The sequence below is a fragment of the Cotesia glomerata genome, linkage group LG1 (assembly GCF_020080835.1).
Source record: "Cotesia glomerata isolate CgM1 linkage group LG1, MPM_Cglom_v2.3, whole genome shotgun sequence".
In the NCBI taxonomy this organism is placed as follows: Eukaryota; Metazoa; Arthropoda; class Insecta; order Hymenoptera; family Braconidae; genus Cotesia; species Cotesia glomerata.
This window is the reverse complement of record NC_058158.1, coordinates 17649785-17668323: the sequence shown is the minus strand read 5'-3', so window position 1 is coordinate 17668323 and position 18539 is coordinate 17649785. Positions and strand designations below refer to the sequence as shown.

Sequence of the window (18539 nt, the reverse complement as noted above, 5' to 3'; positions counted from 1 at the left end):
GACTCGACGCAGCGTCATACTAAAACTCGACACTAACGCCCCTACCCACTAAACCCTAAACCCCTTTTCCTTCCTTCCTCTAATCCCTCATGGAAACCGCCGTCAGGCATTACTTCGTGAAGGGAGGATCTAGCTACTGCTCTTCCTTCTGGTGGCTAAGGTGTTAACTACCTTCCTTCTATCTTCTGCTATTTGCTCTTCTTCTTTCGGTGGAACGCAAGTCTTTAAGGACTTCTGTTGCAAACGTGTTGGTAGCGTTCCAGGCAGCTTCTGATGACAACATTGCTTCCACTAGTGAATCTGGTTGCATTCTCTGGTTCAGGATCCTCTCCAGTTCTTCACGCTGTGGATCGAAATGAGGACATACAAAGAAGACGTGCTCCGCGTCTTCAGCAGCTCCTGGGCAGGACGGGCACTCCGAAGAGTCATCGTGCTTGAAGCGGTGTAGATACTCTCGAAAACACCCATGTCCCAACAACATCTGCGTAAGATAGTAATTGACCTCACCGTGATTCCGGTTAAGCCAAATGACGATCCGAAATATGAGACGGCGCGTCCACCTACCCTTCTCTGCAGCATCCCATTGTAGTTGCCATCGGCCTATGCTCTTCTGCCGTTCTTCAATTCTAAGTTCTTCAGGGATCAGTGCAGTTGACCTTTTTCGTTGGTAAAGGGCCCGTCTTTCCTCTGCTAGAACTCTAAGAGGTAGGGTTCCAGCAATGACGCACACTGCTTCTTCTGATATAGTGCGGAAGGCACTAGCTACTCGTAGGACACTCAGTCGATATACTGGTCCAGCCTTTCTCCATAATTCTTGTGTCTTTAATGCGTCGGCCCAAATGGATATTCCGTAAGTGAGCACTGATATGACTACTGATGACAATAATAGCCTCCTGCTCTGTTTTGGGCCTCCGACGTTCGGCATCAGTCGTGCGAGACTAGCCCTCACTACTGACGCTTTGGCACTGACATGTTCCACTTGCTGCTTGAAGTTGAGTCGGGCATCAAGCATCACTCCCAAATATCGGATATAAGCTTGTGATGTGATTTCTTGTTCGCCGACTTTCAGCTTAATGGTCTCTACCACTTTTCTGCTGGTAATAAGTACTGCCTTAGTCTTGTGTTGCGCCAGTTGCAGGTTCACTGCGTCCATCCACCGGTTAACGTGCTCAAAAGTAAGATCGAACATATGATTTATCTCGTCAAGGTGTTTGGCAACGATCACTACGGCTACGTCATCTGCATATGCTACGAGTTTGACGTTTCTTGGCAGAGTTAGTCTTAATAGACCGTCATACATAATGTTCCACAGGAGCGGGCCTAGAACTGAACCTTGTGGTACCCCTCCAGTAATATCATACTCCCTCGGACCGTTCTTCGTGTCATACTTCAGGACCCTATTTTCAAAGTAGCTTGCTACGATCTTAAGCAGGTATTCTGGTACATTCTTCTCTTGGAGGGCCTGCATGATGCATTTCCAATTTGCGGAGTTGAAGGCGTTTCTGATGTCTAGTGTCGCCACCAGGCAATACTTCTTCGTTCCACCTTTCCATCCGGTTCCTGCGATTGCTTCCTTGGCCGTATCAACAACCTGTTTGATTGCGTCCAGGGTTGATCGTCCTTTCCGGAATCCATACTGATTATCTGCTAGGAGTGGGTCGACTACTGCTTTAATTCTCTGGTGAATTATGCGCTCAAATATCTTACCCGCCGTATCTAACATGCAAAGTGGTCAATAAGATGACGGTTCTTCTGGTGGTTTCTTCCCTTTAGGTAACAGTACCAATCGTTGCTGTTTCTAATTACGAGGAAAAGTCCCCTCCTTGAGGCATGCATTATAAGCGTCGAGGAATAATGTTGGAGCTGCCTTTTTGATGGTTTTCAAGGCTATATTAGGGATTCCGTCCAATCCCGGCGCTTTATTATTCCCTACACGGTTACAGGCCTCCAGTAGTTCTTCTTCAGTGACAGGTGGAATGACGTCCAGTTCGCCTGGCGCCAACTGGTAATCGAAGTTGCGTTGCTGTGGGAACAGTGCAGTGACGATTTTCTGAAGAAGTTGAGGACACGTAGGTGATGGCATTTGTTGTTTTTTCAGGTGGGTCATAACCACCTTATAAGGCCTACCCCACACGTCTTCATCCACCTCGTATATAAGCTCTTTCCAGCATCTTCTTTTGCTCTCTTTGATGGCTTTATTCAGTTCACGACGCGCCTTTTTGTACTCTGCGATCAGCTCCACTGAGTTGAGCCGTTGATAGCTGCGCTGGGAGATTCTTCTCTTTCTATGACACTCTTTACGGAGGACGCTGATGTGGTCGTTTCACCAATGCACTGAAGGTCTCGAATTTATGCCACGTTTACGAGGCATACTGGCATCACAAGCATGTGTTACTCTTCTCATCAGGTCCTTAGTATGTTGTTCTGCACATCCAGTGTTGATCGGATCACCATCGAGGGCTATTAGCAATGCTTCTGGGTCAAAAGATTTCACCTTCCAATCAACGATGTTAGACTGCTTGATTGGTCTCTTGAGGTTCTGGTCGTTTGATATTTCCCAGAATATCGCATGTTGGTCGCTGGAAGTGTAGATGTCCAACACTTTCCAGTTGTAGTCACCTCTAGCAAGGCTATTACTGACAAAAGTGAGGTCTACAATTGAGCTTGGGTCACCTTTGGTGTAGGTCGGCGTATCACCACTGTTGAGCGAAACTACATCTAGTGTAGTAAAGGCCTCTAGTAGTGCTTTCCCTCGTGCGTTGGTATGTTTGCTGCCCCAGTCAACTGCCCAGGAGTTGAAGTCCCTGGCTATCGCTACTGGATGGTATTGCTTCGCATCTTCAGTTAGTCGATCCAAGAAATCAGTGAAGTCAACAATGGAGAGGCTAGGTGGTGCGTAGCAGCTATAAAAGCGGATGCCCTCTACTGATACTGCTACAAAGCCGGCATTGCTGTTGTCGACTGCGTTTTGGAAAGGGAGCTTACCACATGACCAGATGACAGCTTTGGATGTGCTATCAGCTTCCCAGGGTTGGGTACTCAGGTGTTTATATGGCTCTGCTATAAGTACCAAGTCAAGCTCTAATTCTCGCACGGTCTGCATGAGCAGGTCATGCGCGGCCTCACAGTGATTGAGGTTAAGCTGTAATATCCTCATGTTTGCTTGCTTGTCAATCTTTGGAGTGCCTCTTTGTATACCGGGCACCTGTATGTGCCGGCGTGATGGGCAGCGTTCTCTAAGCTCTTATTTTCCGCGCATAATACACACTTCGCTGGGTGTATGTGTGTGTGTGTGTGTGCGTGTGTGTGTGTGTGTGTGTGTGTGTGTGTGTGTGTGTGTGTGTGTGTGTGTGTGTGTACGTAAACCTCTTATAACTTTTGAACGGCTCAGCCGATCGAATCGAAATAGTTAGCGATCCAAAGAGTATTGCCATTAAATTTCGTAAAAATCGATTCGGTTCCCAAGATTTTGAAAAGTCTCAAAAATAATAATTTCGAAAAATCGTTCTTTTGGAATAACTTATAAGCGACTACACCGATAAAATTAAAAAACTATTCCGCTATTGAGTTTGAAAAACCACGTCGATTGCCACCAGTCCCGTCAAAATCAGTTGATACGTTTAAGAGGACTTTTAACTTCCCGCTAAGAAAATCGAAGTCGGAAGATTTTCAAAAATCGGGAAGTTATTGTTGTCACCCCGTTTTGCAAAAATCGAGTTTTCATCAGATTTCAGCGTTTTAAGGTCATAGAAAGCTTTCCTGACTACCCCTGCGATGTTGTCACTATGTCTGTATGTATGTATGTATATATATATGTATATATATATGCGCCCCTACTCACTAAACCCCTTTTCTTCTTAGCTCTTATCCCTCATGGGAACCATTGCCAAGCATAACTTCGTGAGGGGAGGAACTAGCTACTGCTCTTCCTTCTGGTGGCTGAAGTGTTAACTACCTTCCTTCTATCTTCTGATATTTGCTCTTCTTCTTTCGGTGGAACGCAAGTCTTTGAGGACTTCTGTTGCAAACGTCTTGGTAGCGTTCCAGGCAGCTTCTGATGACAACATTGCTTCCACTAGTGAATCTACTTGCATTCTCTGGTTCAGCATCCTCTCCAACTCTTCACGCTATGGATCGAAACGAGGACATACAAAGAAGTCGTGCTCCGCATCTTCAGCAACTCCTGGGCAGGACCGGCACTCCGAAAAGTCATCGTGCTTAAAGCGATGTTGATACTCTCAAAAACACCCGTGTCCCGACAACATCTGCGTAAGATAGTAATTGGCCTCGCCGTGATTCCGGTTAAGCCAAATGTCGATCCGAGGTATGAGGCGGTGCGTTGACCTACCCTTCTCTGCAGCATCCCATTGTAGTTGCCATCGGCCTATGCTGTTCTGCCGTTCTTCAATTCTAAGTTCTTCAGGGCTCAGTGCAGTTGAACTTTTTCGTTGGTTAAGGGCTCGTCTTTCCTCTGCTAGAACTCTAAGAGGTAGGGTTCCGGCAATGACGCACACTGCTTTTTCTGATATAGTGCAGAAGGCAGTAGCTACTCGTTGGGCACTCAGTCGATATACTGGTCCAGCTTTTCCTCATGATTCTTGGGTTTCCAGTGCATCAGCCCAAATGGATATTCCGTAAGTGAGCACTGATGTGACTACTAATGACAGTAGTAGCCTCCTGCTCTGCATTGAGCCTACGATGTTAGGCATCAGCCGTGCGAGACTAGCCCTCACCACTGACGCTTTGGCACTGACGTGCTCCACCTGCTGCTTAAAGTTGAGTCGGGCATCCAGCATCACTCGCAGATAACGGATAAATGGTTGTGATGTGATTTCTTGTTCTCAGACTCTCAACTTGATAGTTTCTACCGTTTTTCTACTGGTGATGAGCACTGCCTCAGTTTTATGCTTGGCTAGTTGCAAGTTCACCATGTTCATGCACAAATTGACTCGTCTGAATGTAATATTAAATGCCATTTCTATCTCTTCGAGGTGCTTTGCGACGATCACGATAGCTACGTCATCCGCATATGCTACAAGTTTGACTCCCGTAGGCAATGCTATTTTTAAGAGGCCATCATACATGATGTTCCATAGCAGAGGACCTAAATCTGATCCCTGTGGCACTCCTCCGGTGATTTCGTACTCTTCTGTACCGTTCTTCGTGTAATATTTCAGAACCCTATTCGTGAAGTAGCTCGCTACCATTCTGCGAAGGTATCCTGGTACGTTTTTTTTTCTAGAGCCTGCATAACGCAGTTCCAGTTAGCGGAGTTGAAGGCATTCTTGATGTCCAAAGCAGTCATCAAGCAGTATTTCTTCTTTCGACCCTTTCATCTCGTTCCGGCGATTGCATCCTCGGCTGTATCAACAACCAAACTGGTTCTCTGCCAGGAGTGGATCGACTACAGCCTCTATCCTCTGATAGATTATGTGCTTGAATATCTTGCCGGCCGTGTCTAACATGCAGAGTGGTCGGTAGGATGACGGTTCTTCCGGCGGCTTTTTCCCCTTCGGAAGTAGCACTAGCCGTTGCTGTTTCCACTTAAGGAAAAGAGTTCCTTCTTTCAGGCATGTATCGTAAACGTCCAGGAATAATGCCGGTGCTCCCCTAAGGATTGATTTCAGGGCAATATCAGGCCTTCCGTCCAATTCCAGCGCCTTATTATTCCCTACTCGATTGCCTGCCTCTATCAACTCGTCCAACGTGATAGTTGGGATGTCTTCAGGGTTGAGCTGCTCCAACTTGTAGATGAATACTGGCTGTTGGAGAAACAGCGCAGTAACAGTCTTCTCTAGGAGCTGTGGACACGTAGGTGATGGCATTGGCTGGCATTTCAGGTGGGTCATAACCACCTTATACGGTCTGCCCCATGGATCTTTCTCTACTTCTGCGACCAGTTCCTTCCAGCAGCGTCTTTTGCTTTCTTTAATGGCTCTGTTTAGTTCTCGACGGGCCTTTTTATATTCTGCCAACTGCTCTGCGGAGTTAGGTCGTCTGTAGCCTCGCTTAGACTTCCTTATTTTTTTAAGACACTCTGAACGTAGAATGCTAAGGTGATCGTTCCACCAGTGCACCGAAGGTCTTGAATTCATGCCCGTTTCCGAGACATACTGGCGTCGCAAGCCTGGGTGACTCTTCTCATTAGGTCCTTGGTCTTCTCTTCAGCAGTTTTTACGATGATCGAATTGCACTCTAGGGGCACTACTAAAGCAGTGACGTCGAGAGATTTAACTTTCTACCCAACGGCGCTGGGGTTTCTGTTAACTCTTGTTAGATTCTGGCCAGTTGATATTTCCCATAGTATCGCACAATGGTCACTGAATGTGTAGATGTTTAATACTTTCCTAGAAAAACCTCTCCGAGCTAAGCAACTACTGACAAATGTAAGGTCGACAATTAAGTTTGCCTCTCTCTTACTATACGTTGGCGTCACCGGTGTTAAGAAGGATCACGTCCAGGGTGGCTATTGCCTCGAGAAGTGCTTTTCCACGTGTATTAGTGGAATTGCTGCCCCAGTCTGCTGCCCAGGACTTGAAGTCACCAGCTATTGCTACGGGAAAGTGTTTTCTTGCGTCCTTAGCCGATCAAGGAAGTCTTCAAACTGTCCATTAGAGAGACTAGGTGGTGCATAGCAACTGTAGAAGCGGAGGCCATCTACCCATGCTGCTACGAAGCCGGCTTCTTTATTGTTGACTGTTCTCTGAAAAGGACATTTACCACAGGACTAGATGACGGCTTTGTTAGTGCTATCGGATTCCCAGAGTTGGTTACTCAGGTGTCTATATGGCACACTCCTAAGTGCTACTTCTGCCTCTAATTCGCGCACATTTTGCATGAGCAGGTCATGCGCAGCCTCAAGCGTTCCAGATTCACGTAACAGGATATTGGTAGGAAAGGATTGAGAAAGGAATGTGGAGAGGATCATCTTAGTGTGAGTTTATAGAATATGCGAGAAAAAATTATTAGATAGCTCGGAATGGGATTCGAACCCAGAACCTTCCGAAGACATGTCGGCTACTCTATCATTTGAGCTATACGGTCTATACTAAATTTCCTTTCGTTTATTTTATATACATTAAGCCACAGAAGACGGGGCATTACATTTAGCTGGATTTTTACAATCACTAATTTTGTGTCCTTCTTTTTCGTACCTTATGCAGTTCTTAGACCGGTCGACTTCGCTTTTGCACTGGGATTTGAAGTGCCCAAAGTGCCAGCATTTGAAGCATTGTATGCGTTTCTTCGTTGCTCTCATTCGGCAATTGACCCAGCCGATCCTTATTTTGCAGTTTCTCTACAGTAACTTTTGTGCTGCAGCGTCTGGTAGTGACACGGTGGCTGTCTACGTATCTCTAAAGGCATTACGGATCTTTCTTCAGCTTCCCTCTTTAGAGCGGTCTGAATATGCTTTTTCGTCGTGTCATCATTGACATCTCGGATCTCGAAGGTCTCCTGTGGTTCTTTGCAGATCACTTTGTCCTCCTCTTTAAGGATGTCTGCGATCGTCTTTTGGAGGGTTTGGCCTTTGTCAGTGCTCTTCCTCGAGATCGTAATACACAAGTCGCCACTTCGAGTCTTGTTGATCTTATCTACCGTTGAATTAACTTGCTCATCTAAGACGTCCTGCTTTATGCGACGCAAAATCTCGGCATACTTTGTTTTCTCGGCCGGGCAGATGATCAGTGCGTCGGGTCTGATCCATTTGCGTGGTTTTTTCCGCTTAGGCTCTGGCGTGAGCTCCTTCGGCGGCTGCTTTGAGAGTTGTTGTTCTAGCTAGCTTCCTCTTCTCCTACTTAGACTGTCCTTTTTCCCAATCAGTCGCCTTCTTAGGTTCGTCGCCCTGCCCTGCCAGTCATTGGGGAGGGCTTTTTTTCAAGTCCTTCTTCTTTGTGACTTTGTCGGTTGGCTCTGGCAAACTTCGGTCCTTTTTCTTTCCAGGCCTTGTGTCAGTTTCACCCTTGTTCTCAGCAGCAGATTCGCCGTCACCATCGGCTCCAGTGTCCGATGCTTCGTCTGTCTCAACTTCAGTTTGAATGCGTCGTCGTGATGACGCATATTATTAGACTGCTATTACTCGTCCAGTTTCTTGAATCTTCTAAGAGCATTAACTACACCGGTTTTCTTGGTCTTCATCTCCTTGTTGATATTGACCTTAGTTTGGACAAACTCTTGCAGCTCAATAGTCAGCTTTTCAAGGCGCTCCAGCGCTTGCGTTCTCTTCATTTCAGTGCTTGCTTCAATCGCTGCTTGTTGGGCATGAAGTCCGTTTCCACTCTTGTTTGTTTCCTGAAAATTTCTTATTCTTTTTGATTTACCAGCGCATAGTACGGAGTGGAGCGGGTTGTCATTACTAGGAAGGGGTGTACTATCTCCAAGTACCCTTGGAGACAGTACTCCTACCCCAGTTGCTGCAACTTACACCTCGGCAGAACAAGCTCACATCAGCCATAGCCCACATCGTCGGAAATAATCGACACAGGTTCCGGACACTCCCTGTGAGTTACAGCAGGGAACGATCGTCTTGCTAGGTCAGTTAGTGTGACCAATCTATCAAGGGGAGGGGAGTTTTGTTCACGGAAGCGTATTTTAGTTGGCTTCTACCCTCTGTACCTCATCAATTAAGAGACTTAGTGTCATCCAAGGACAGCGAGCGATCTTCCATCCGCTACGGGGAGACGCGCCTGGTGGCAGTTTCTCCTCTGCTGCAGGTTTGTGTGTGTGTGTGTTTTTTTTTGTTTTTTTTTTTTTTTAACTTAGGGGGAGGAATCCCTTTTAAGGATTCCAGGCATAGCTGTTCGGCCTGGATATGTGGCGACTCGACGCAGCGTCATAATAATACTCGACGCTAACACTCCTACCCACTAAACCCTAAACCCCTTTTCTTCTTTCCTCTAATCCCTCATGGAAACCTACGTCAGGCATTACTTCGTGAGGGGAGGATCTAGCTACTGCTATTTCTTCTAGTGGCTAAGGTGTTATTTTTTCTTCCTTCTAGTTTCTGTCATTTGCCCTTTTTCTTTCAATGGAACGCAGCTCTGTAAGCACTTCGGTGGTAAACGTGCTTGTGGCGTTCCAGGCAGCTTCGGATGACAACATTTCTTCTACTATTGACTCTGGTGTGATTTTCTTGTTCAGGATCTTCTCTAACTCATCACGCTGTGGGTTAAAACGAGGGCACTCAAAGAAAACGTGCTCCGCATTTTCAGCAACTCTTGGGCAAGACGGACACTCTAGGGAATTATCGTGCTTAAAGCGATGAAGGTACTCTTGGAGACAGCCGTATCCTGACAACATCTGGGTCAGATAGTAGTTGGCCTCGCCGTGATTCTGGTTAAGCCAAACATCAATCCTTGGTATAAGTCGATGAGTCCATCTTCCCTTCTCCACAGCATCCCATAGTTGTTGCCATTATGCTATACTATGTTGTCGCTCTTCAGTTCTCAGTTCTTCAGCGCTCAGTGTAAATGACCTCTAGCGGTGGTATAGGTTCCGTCTTTCCGCAGCTAGGACTCTAAGAGGCAGAGTTTCAGAAATGACGCACACTGACTCCTCGGATATTGTGCGGAAGGCGCTTGCAACTCTCAGTGAACTTAATCGGTAGACAGGTCCGGCTTTCCTCCATGATTCTTGGGTCTCCAGTGCGTCTGCCCAAACGAATATTCCATATGTGAGCACTGATGTGACTACTGATGACAGCTATAGTCTCCTGCTCTGCTTCGGGCCTCCAACATTCGGCATCAGTCTTGATAGACTAGTTACCACTGCTGATGCTTTAGCACTTACGCGATCGACCTGTTACTTAAAGTTCAGTTGGGCATCCAGCGTCTTCCCCAGATATCGGATAAATGGTTGCGATGCGATCTCTTGCTCGCCGACATTCAGCTTGATGTTTACTACGATCTTTCTGCTGGTGATGAGCACAGCTTCACTTTTGTGCTTGGCTAACTCCAACTTCATCATCTCCATCCATAGGTTAATCCGGCTAAATGTAATATCGAAAGCCAGATTGATCTCTTCCAAGTGTTTCGCGACAATCACTACCGCTAAATCATCGGCATATGCAACAAGTTTCACCTCTAATGGTAATGCAACTCTCAGGAGACTATCATACATGATGTTTCACAGCAAAGGACCCAAAACTGAGCCCTGTGGCACTCCTCCGGTTATTTCGTACTCCCTTGGACCGTTTTTCGTGTCATATTTGAGGACTCTGTCTGTAAAGGAGTTTGCTACCATTCTGCGTAGGTATCCTGGCACTTTTTTATCTTCGAGAGCTCGTATGATGCAGTCCCAGTTAGCGGAATCGAAGGCATTTTTAATGTCCATGGTAGCCACCAAACAATACTTCTTTCTTCCACGTTCCCATCTCTTTCCAGTGATTGCCTCCTTAGCTGTATCGACCACCAGGTTGATCGCATCCAGCGTTGATCGTCCTTTCCGAAAACCATACCTGGCCTTCTGCTAGGAGTGGATCGACGGCTGCTTCTATTCGTTGGTGCATTATACGCTCTAATATCTTACCCGCTGTATCCAACATGCAGAGTGGTCGGTAGAATGATGGCTCGTCCGGTGGCTTCTTCCCTTTAGGGAGAAGTACAAGTCTTTGCTGTTTCCATCTTCTAGGAAAAATCCCTTTTTTGAGGCACAAATCGTAGGTATCTAAGAAAAGATTTGGCGCTGCTTTAATAGCTGTTTTTAATGCAATATTCGGGATTCCATCTAATCCCGTCGCCTTATTATTCCCTACTCGGTTACACGCCTCCATCAGTTCCTCTTCTGTGACAGGTGGAATGTCTTCTCGATTTACTGGCAATGAAGAATAGCCGAACTTACTTTGTCGAGGAAACAGCGTAGAAACTATTCTTTCCAGAAGCTGTGGACACGTAGGTGATGGCATTGGCTGGCGCTTCAGGTGGGTCATGACCACTAGGGTGGTCGCTAAAATTTAAATTTTTTCCGACGCCCAAAAAAATCCTTCCTTTTGACGAAAAACTATGCGAAAAATTTTGCTTTTCGATTTTAAACAAAAAGAACACGTGCCTCCGGTCAATTGAAGTTCATTTTTCAATAAAATAATAGTTTTTTAAAATATTTGTCACAGTTTTTAAATTTGGGCAAAAAATCATCAAAACAGGCTTGTAGGAAATTAAATTTTCTACAAAAGGTTTCTTTCGGTTTTAGATAAAGTTCATATACATCGAGATAATCTTATTAGTTTACTTATAAACTCTATTAAGTCAGTCATTTTTGCACTAAAAACTTTATATTTCCGGAAATATAAAGAATTCTCTCAAAATATCTTGAATTTTAGATATTTTCTTCATATTTTGACATGGGTAAATGATTTTCAATTTAATGATTTTTAACCCGTCAGCACTCACGTTATAAGCATTTTACTCACACAACAACATCCGACTTATAGAGCGGCGCTGTAGTGCAAGTGAGACACTAAAATTCACGTGAGTTCTGACGGGTTAAAATGAAATCTTTATCGGTAAGTTATCTACAACTAATCTTGTTCATATTTCTATTTGGGAGAGTAGAGCGCCTTTCTGTAAGGTCTAGACTATTAAATTGGTCTAAATCTATAAATTAAGATTGAATAATGCTGTAAAGCGATAAAGAGGAGAGTTAAGATAATTATTACGTGAAGCGTTCCATATTCACGTAACAGGATAATTGGGAGGAAGGGATTGAGACAGGAATTGGAAAAGACCTTCTTAACCTAAGTTCATAGAATATGCGAGAAAAAATTCGGATAGCTCGGACTGGGATTCGAACCCAGAACCTTCTGAAGACATGTCAGCTATTCTCCCACGCAAAATCATGAGGCGTTCCACATTTTTAAAATTAATTTTAAAAATAAGATAATGCTGTGAAGCGGGAAAGAATAGAAGTTACGGTAATTATAACGTTAAGCGTTCCACATTCACGTAACAGGATAGTTGAGAGGAAAGGATTGATAAAAAATTGGAAAGAACCTTCTTAATAAGAGCTTATAGAATATGCAAGAAAAAATTTGGATAGCTCGGACTGGGATTCGAACCCAGAACCTTCCGAAGACATGTCAGCTACTTTACCATTTGAGTTACCCGGTCTATACCAAATTTCCTTTTTGCTTATTCTATATACATTAAGCCACATCGTCCATCTTACGTTCCACATTTTTAAAATTAAATAATGCTCTGAAGCTGGAAAGAATGGGAGTTACGGTAATTATTACGTAAAGCGTTCCACATTCACGTAACAGGATAATTGGGAGGAAGGTATTGAGATAAGAATTGGAAAAGACCTTCTTACTGTGAGTTTATAGAATATGCAAGAAAAAATTGTTTATGTTTTCAGAAAAATAAAGTTTTTAGTGCTAAAACGACTGACTTAATAGAGTTTATAAGTTACTAATAAGATTATCTCAATGGATATGAACTTCATCTAAAACCGAAAGAAACTCTTTTGTAGAAAATTTAATTTCCTACAAGCCTGTTTTGATGATTTTTTGTCCAAATCCAAATACTGTGACAAATATTTAAAAAAACTATGATTTTATCGAAAAAAGAACTTCAATTGACCGGAGGCACGTGTTCTTTTTCTTTAAAATCAAAAAGCAAAATTTTTCCCGTAGTTTGTTATCAAAAGGAAGGATTTTTTTGGGCGTCGGAAAAAATTTAATTTTTAACGACCACCCTAATGACCACCCTATACGGTCTGCTCCATGGGTCTTTTTCTACCTTATCGACGAGTTCCTTCCAACAGCGTCTTTTGCTATCTTTGATGGCCTTGTTCAGTTCTCGACGGGCCTTTTTGTATTCTGCGACCAGCTCCGCAGAGTTAGGTCGTCGGTGGCCACGCTGTGATAATCTTCTTTTTTTGTGACAGGCTGTGCGAAGGGCTTTAATCTGATCATTCCACCAGTGCACCGATGGTCTTTTATTGATGCCACGCTTACGGGGCATGCAGGTGTTGCACGCCTGGCCAATTCTCGTCATTAAGTCCTTCGTCTTCTCTACAGCATTTCCTGTGATGATGGTCGAGTCACTGTCTAAGGCTACTACCAAAGCTTCCGAGTCAAAATTTTTCACTTTCCATCCAGCTGCATTAGTTTGTCTAGTTGCTCTTTGAGGGTTCCGGCCAGCCAATATTTCCTAAAGTATTGCACTGTGGTCACTGGCAGTGTAGGTTTATAAGACTTCCCAAGAATAGTTTTCTTTCAATAAGCTGCTGCTGACGAATGTGAGGTCTATTATCGAACTAGCCTCTCCCTTGGTATATGTTGGTGTCTCACCGATTTTGAGAAGAACCACGTCCAGTGAGGCCATTGCTTCACGTAGTGCCTTGCCTCGCGCATTAGTCTGCTTGCTGCCCCAGTCTACCGCCCAGGAATTGAAGTCCCCTGCTATAGCTACTGGGTAGTATTGCTTTGCGTCTTCGGTCAGTCGATCCAGGAAGTCAGTAAAGTCGGCAATGGAAAGGCTAGGTGGTGCATAGCAACTATAAAAACGGATGTCGTTAATAGACGCTGCTACAAAGCCGATGCTATCATTGCTCACTATGCTCTGGAAGGGAAGTTTGCCACAGGACCAGATGACAGCCTTGGTGGTGCTGTCAATTTTTCAAGGTTGGTTATTCAGGTGTCTGTATGGCTCTGCTATGATTACTAAATCAAGCTCTAATTCACGCACGGTCTGCACGAGCAGGTCATGCGCGGCCTCACAATGATTGAGTTTAAGCTGTAATATCCTCATGTTTGTTTGCTTGTCATTCTCTGGAGTGCCTCTTTGTATACCGGGCACCTGTATGTGCCGGCGTGATGGGCAGCATCCTCTACGCTCTTATTTTCCACGTATAATACACACTTCGCTGGGTTTTTACAGTCCGCAATCTTGTAACCTTCTTGGCCGCATCTGATGCATAGCTTGGATCGATCTGTCTTGCTTCTGCACTGGGATCCGTGGTGCCCGAAATACCAGCATTTGTAACATCAGGTAGGTTTCCTCGTGGCTCTAATTCGGCAGTTGACCCAGCCAATTCGGATTTTACCGCTTCCTTCTAATATCTTCTGAGCTGCTGCAGCCGGTAGTGTCACGACAGCGATTTGGGTACCTCTGTAAGCTTTGAGGATATTGATTGTCTCTGGTGGTATATCGCAGAGCTCCTTGGTTACCGTATGCAGGGCAGCCTGAATATCCTCCTTTGTTGTGGTGTCATCTAGGTCTCCGATCTCGATGTCTTCTTGTGGCCCTTTGCAGATCACTTTGGCCTCCTCCTTAAGAATGATTGCGATGGTCTGTTGCAGGCCTTGGCCTTTGTCTACGCTCTTCCGCGAAATCGTAATCAGCAAGTCACCGTTTCTGGTCTTGTTGATCTTGTCCACCGTTGAGCGAACCTGCTCATCAGGGATGTCCTTCTTTATGCGACGCAGAATCTCGGCGTACTTTGCTTTCTCGGCCGGGCGAATCATCAGTGCGTCGGGTCTGATCCATTTGAGCGGTTTTTTGCGCTTAGGCTCCGGCCTGGGCATCTTTGAAGGCTCCTCTGGGAGCTGTTCTTCGGCTAGCCTCCATTTCTCTTTCCTTGTGTGGACATCTTTTCAATCAGACATATTAAAGCAGAAGACCTACCGGCGAAAGATCGCAGCAGTGCAGCGGCGAGGCGCTCTCAGGGTTGCCTGCGCCTATCGATCGGTTTCCGAGGCGGCTATATTGGTCATTGCGGGAGCTGCACCCATCGACCTACTCGCGTTTGAGAGAGCGAAACTCTATGACGCTAAAAACAGTGACGAAAACATGAAAGACGCAAGAACGAGGATAAAGGCGGAAACGCAACAAGAGTGGCAGGACCGATGGACATCGGGAGAGACGGGCAGATGGACGGCACGCCTGATCCCCAACATCAACGTCTGGCTTTTTCGGGAAAACGGAGAAACGGACTTTTTCTTGACCCAGCTATCGACGGGACATGGGCAGTTCAATGCCTAATTTTTTAAGATGTGACTGCACAACACACCAACGTGCGAATACTGCCCAGACAAAATTGACAACGTCGAGCACACGTTCTTTGAGTGTGACTCGTGGAAGGACTACAAAAGCAGTACTGATGAAACTATTGGCACCACGCTCTCCCCTGAGAGCTTAGTAACCTGCATGATCAAAAAATAAGATAACTGGTCAGCTGTCGCAGCCTATGCGCAGCGTCTTTTAACGGAAAAAATCGGAGAAAGAGACTAGTAACTAGGAGCAACCGTCGTGAGACGCAACACGGACTGGATTGAAGTAATGCTAACGCGGTCCCGATCCAGTCTTCCCCGTTACATCTATGGGGAAAGAGAGAGGAGGATGTTTAGTCGGTATTGTTATCAATAATATTGTCTTCAGAGTCCGACATACCCAGGACAAACATCTCGTCCTGGTATACGTAAATGTATTTGGCCTCCTCTATGAAAAAAAAAAAAAAAAAAAAAAAAACACACACATACATAGAGACATACAGACACCATCACGGGAATAGTCAGGGAGAGTGCAAAATTACACATAATTTGTATTTTTGAGTTCAAAGAGCTCAAAAACATCATTGGTCCAATTTTAAGCACCTAGGTATGAAATTAGCGAGAAGTTGCAGGGATGGCCTTCAATGGACTCCAAGGTCAACCGTTTTCGTAATTTTTTTTTTCAAATAGCTATAACTTAGTGAAAAATAGTTCGATTTGGGTCTTTTTCTTTCCAAAATTCGTGTTTTTAACGAAATAAAGGGTTATTATTTTTTTTTAACTTCCCGCTAATAGAATTGAAAATTTTCAGAAATCGGGAAGTTATTGATTTTACCCGTTTTTTTTTAATTATGATATTAATTTTTTTTTTTTTACTATTCATGTATTATTGACGATTTCCTACCGAAATTTTAATGTCAAAAATAATAACTGATAGTATCCTAACTTTTACTAACTTTAAGCCAATCATATAAATTGATTATTTTTTTCTAATTTATAGCAGTAAACATTTGTTTTATATTAAATTTTTTTTAACGTCTCGCTAAAAAAATTGAAGATTTTAAAAAATTTGGAAGTTATTGTTTTTACCCCGTTTTTCAAAAATCGTGTTTATATCAGATCTTGACGTTTCAAGGTCACAGGAAGCGTCCTTGACTATCCCCGCGATGTTGTCACTATGTCTCTGCGTGTGTTGTGTGTGTGGGTGTGTGTGTGTGTGTGTGTGTGTGTGTGTGTGTGTGTGTGTGTGTGTTTGTGTGTGTATGTGAACCGCTTATAACTTTCGAACAACTAAACCGATTTTATCGCGGTTGACGCTATTCGGAAGAGCTTGACTCAAATTAGATTTTCTAAGAAGTTGCACTGATTCGGACCGATAGATTTTGAGAAATTTTGAAAAATCTCAAAAAAAAGTAAGAAAAAAATCTTTTTTAAATGTGGTTTTTTGCAATAACTTTTAAACGGTTTCATTGATCATTTTCAAAAACTAATTAGCTTCTAACTTCAAAAAAGCACGTCGATAGCTTTCTGTCCGGTCAAAATCGGTTGATTCGCTCGAGAAATATCGTGCAGGAAATAAAACCCAAGAAAGTGTTTTTTCGGAATTACTTCGAAATTTCTACTTTGATCAATTAAAACTTGAAGATTATTTGTGAGTTATTATTATTTATTTCATTCAAGAGTAAATGCGGTTTGAAAATTCAAAAAATAGTGTTTTACTAAACTTCTACCAGACTTTTAAGTTTGAACAGCTCAAAAGCATACGAAGGCTATTTCTTTGAGCTTGAAGAGCTCAAAAACGTAGTAAGTGCAATTTTGAGCGCTTAAGTATGGAATCAGCGGAAAGTTGCAGCGATGGCCTTTAGGGTCAACTGTTTACCTAATTTTGTTTTTTGGCACACTAGAATAATATTTGTTATTATATTTATAAATTATAATAAAAATTATAATAAAAAATATAATACATAATAAAAATTTTGGGAAAAAATTAAAAAATTAAAAAAAAAACTCAGATTTATGATTCAAAAAAGACGAAAAAGTGAGTTAAAGAATCGACGATATTCGAAAGAGATATTTTAACAAAGTCAAAATGAAACAGCAGTTTCATCAGAATTCATCGATGAATTTTGTGAATTGATAACAGAATTTTTGCCTCATGCTACTATTGAAAAATCGCAAGCAATATTCATGCATTGTCTCAAATAATCTCTTGGAACTGATGAATTTCTTGTAGTTTGTGACTTTGCCGAGAACTTAAAATTTGTTATTCAAAATGCAGTGCCAAAATTCCATTGGAATAATGATCAGTCAACAATATTTCCAGTGGTTATTTATTCTAAGAAAAATAACGAATTATTGCACAGAAGGTTAGTGATCATATCGGACTGTAACATACATGAATCAACTACAGTTAACGTCTTTTTCAAAATCGTTACTGATTTTATGAAGTCCTTGTCCGAGACTGCTGAAAAAATCTACTACTTTTCCGATGAAACTACGCAACAATTTAAATCTACAAAAACTTTGTTAATTTATATTATTACAAAGAAGATTTTAGATTAAATGCTAAATAGCATTTCTTTGGCAGTTATCATGGAACAGGACATTTTGACGGTTTAGGAAGAACATTAAAACGAGCTGCAGCAAGAGTTAGTCTTCAAATACCATTTGATAAGCAAACATCAATCCCCCAAGAATTGTATCAATGGGCTGTGCAACCAAATAACTTGCCGAAAATCGGAGTAAGATATTCAACTACTGCAGATTATGAAAAAGCAACGGAGACTTTAAATATACGTTATTCTAAAGCGAAACTATTAGAGGTGCACAAAAGTATCATTGGGTTATGCAAAATACAGATGAATTTCTCAAAATAAAACTGATTTTTAGCTCAATTGAGACTTATTCTTGTAAAATATTTAAATCAAAAAAAAAATGTTCATGTATTGTTTCCTTAAAATTTTCAAAAATTTTTATTTTTATATTTAACGTTGTAATTATCATTGAAAAATTTTATTTTGAACTTCTTGCTAAGAAAATTGAAAATTTTCAAAAATCGAGAAGTTATTGGTTTTACCCCGTTTTTTAGGAATCAAGTTTTCATCAGATCTCGACGTTTCGAGGTCCTAGGAAGCTTTCCTGACTATTCCAGCGAGGATGTCACTATGTCTGTCTGTTTTTATGTACGTGTGTGTATGTGTATGTGTGTTTGTGTGTGTGTGTGTGTGTGTGTGTTTTTTTTTTTTTTTCCTTAGGAGGGGGAATCCTTTTTACGGATTCTAGGCATAGCTGTTTGGCCTGGGTATGTGGCGACTCGACGCAGAGTCATACTAGAACTCGACGCTGACGCCCCTACCCACTAAACCCTAAACCCCTTTCTCTTCTATCCTCTGATCCTCCATGGTACCGCCGTAAGGCATTTCTTCGCGGGGGGAGGAATTAGCTGCCGCTCTTCCTTCTGGTGGCTAACATGTTATTTCTTTCTTCTAGATTCTGTCTTTTGCTCTTTTCCTCTCAATGGATGGCAACTCTGTAAGCACTTTTGTAGCAAAAG

General features: G+C 43.1%; 1 protein-coding gene across 1 annotated transcript in view; it reads right to left on the bottom strand.

Annotated features, from left to right (window-relative positions):
- LOC123261724 overlaps positions 1-8058 on the bottom strand; it is a 204427-nt gene extending 196369 nt beyond the window's left edge. The window contains exons 1-2 of the mRNA XM_044723527.1: positions 7960-8058; positions 7302-7626 (exon numbers count right to left, since the gene is read on the bottom strand). Of these exons, the coding sequence (XP_044579462.1) occupies positions 7302-7626; positions 7960-8058 (424 nt within the window). The remainder of the gene's footprint in view (positions 1-7301; positions 7627-7959) is intronic.
- Between the last annotated feature and the right edge of the window lie 10481 nt (positions 8059-18539).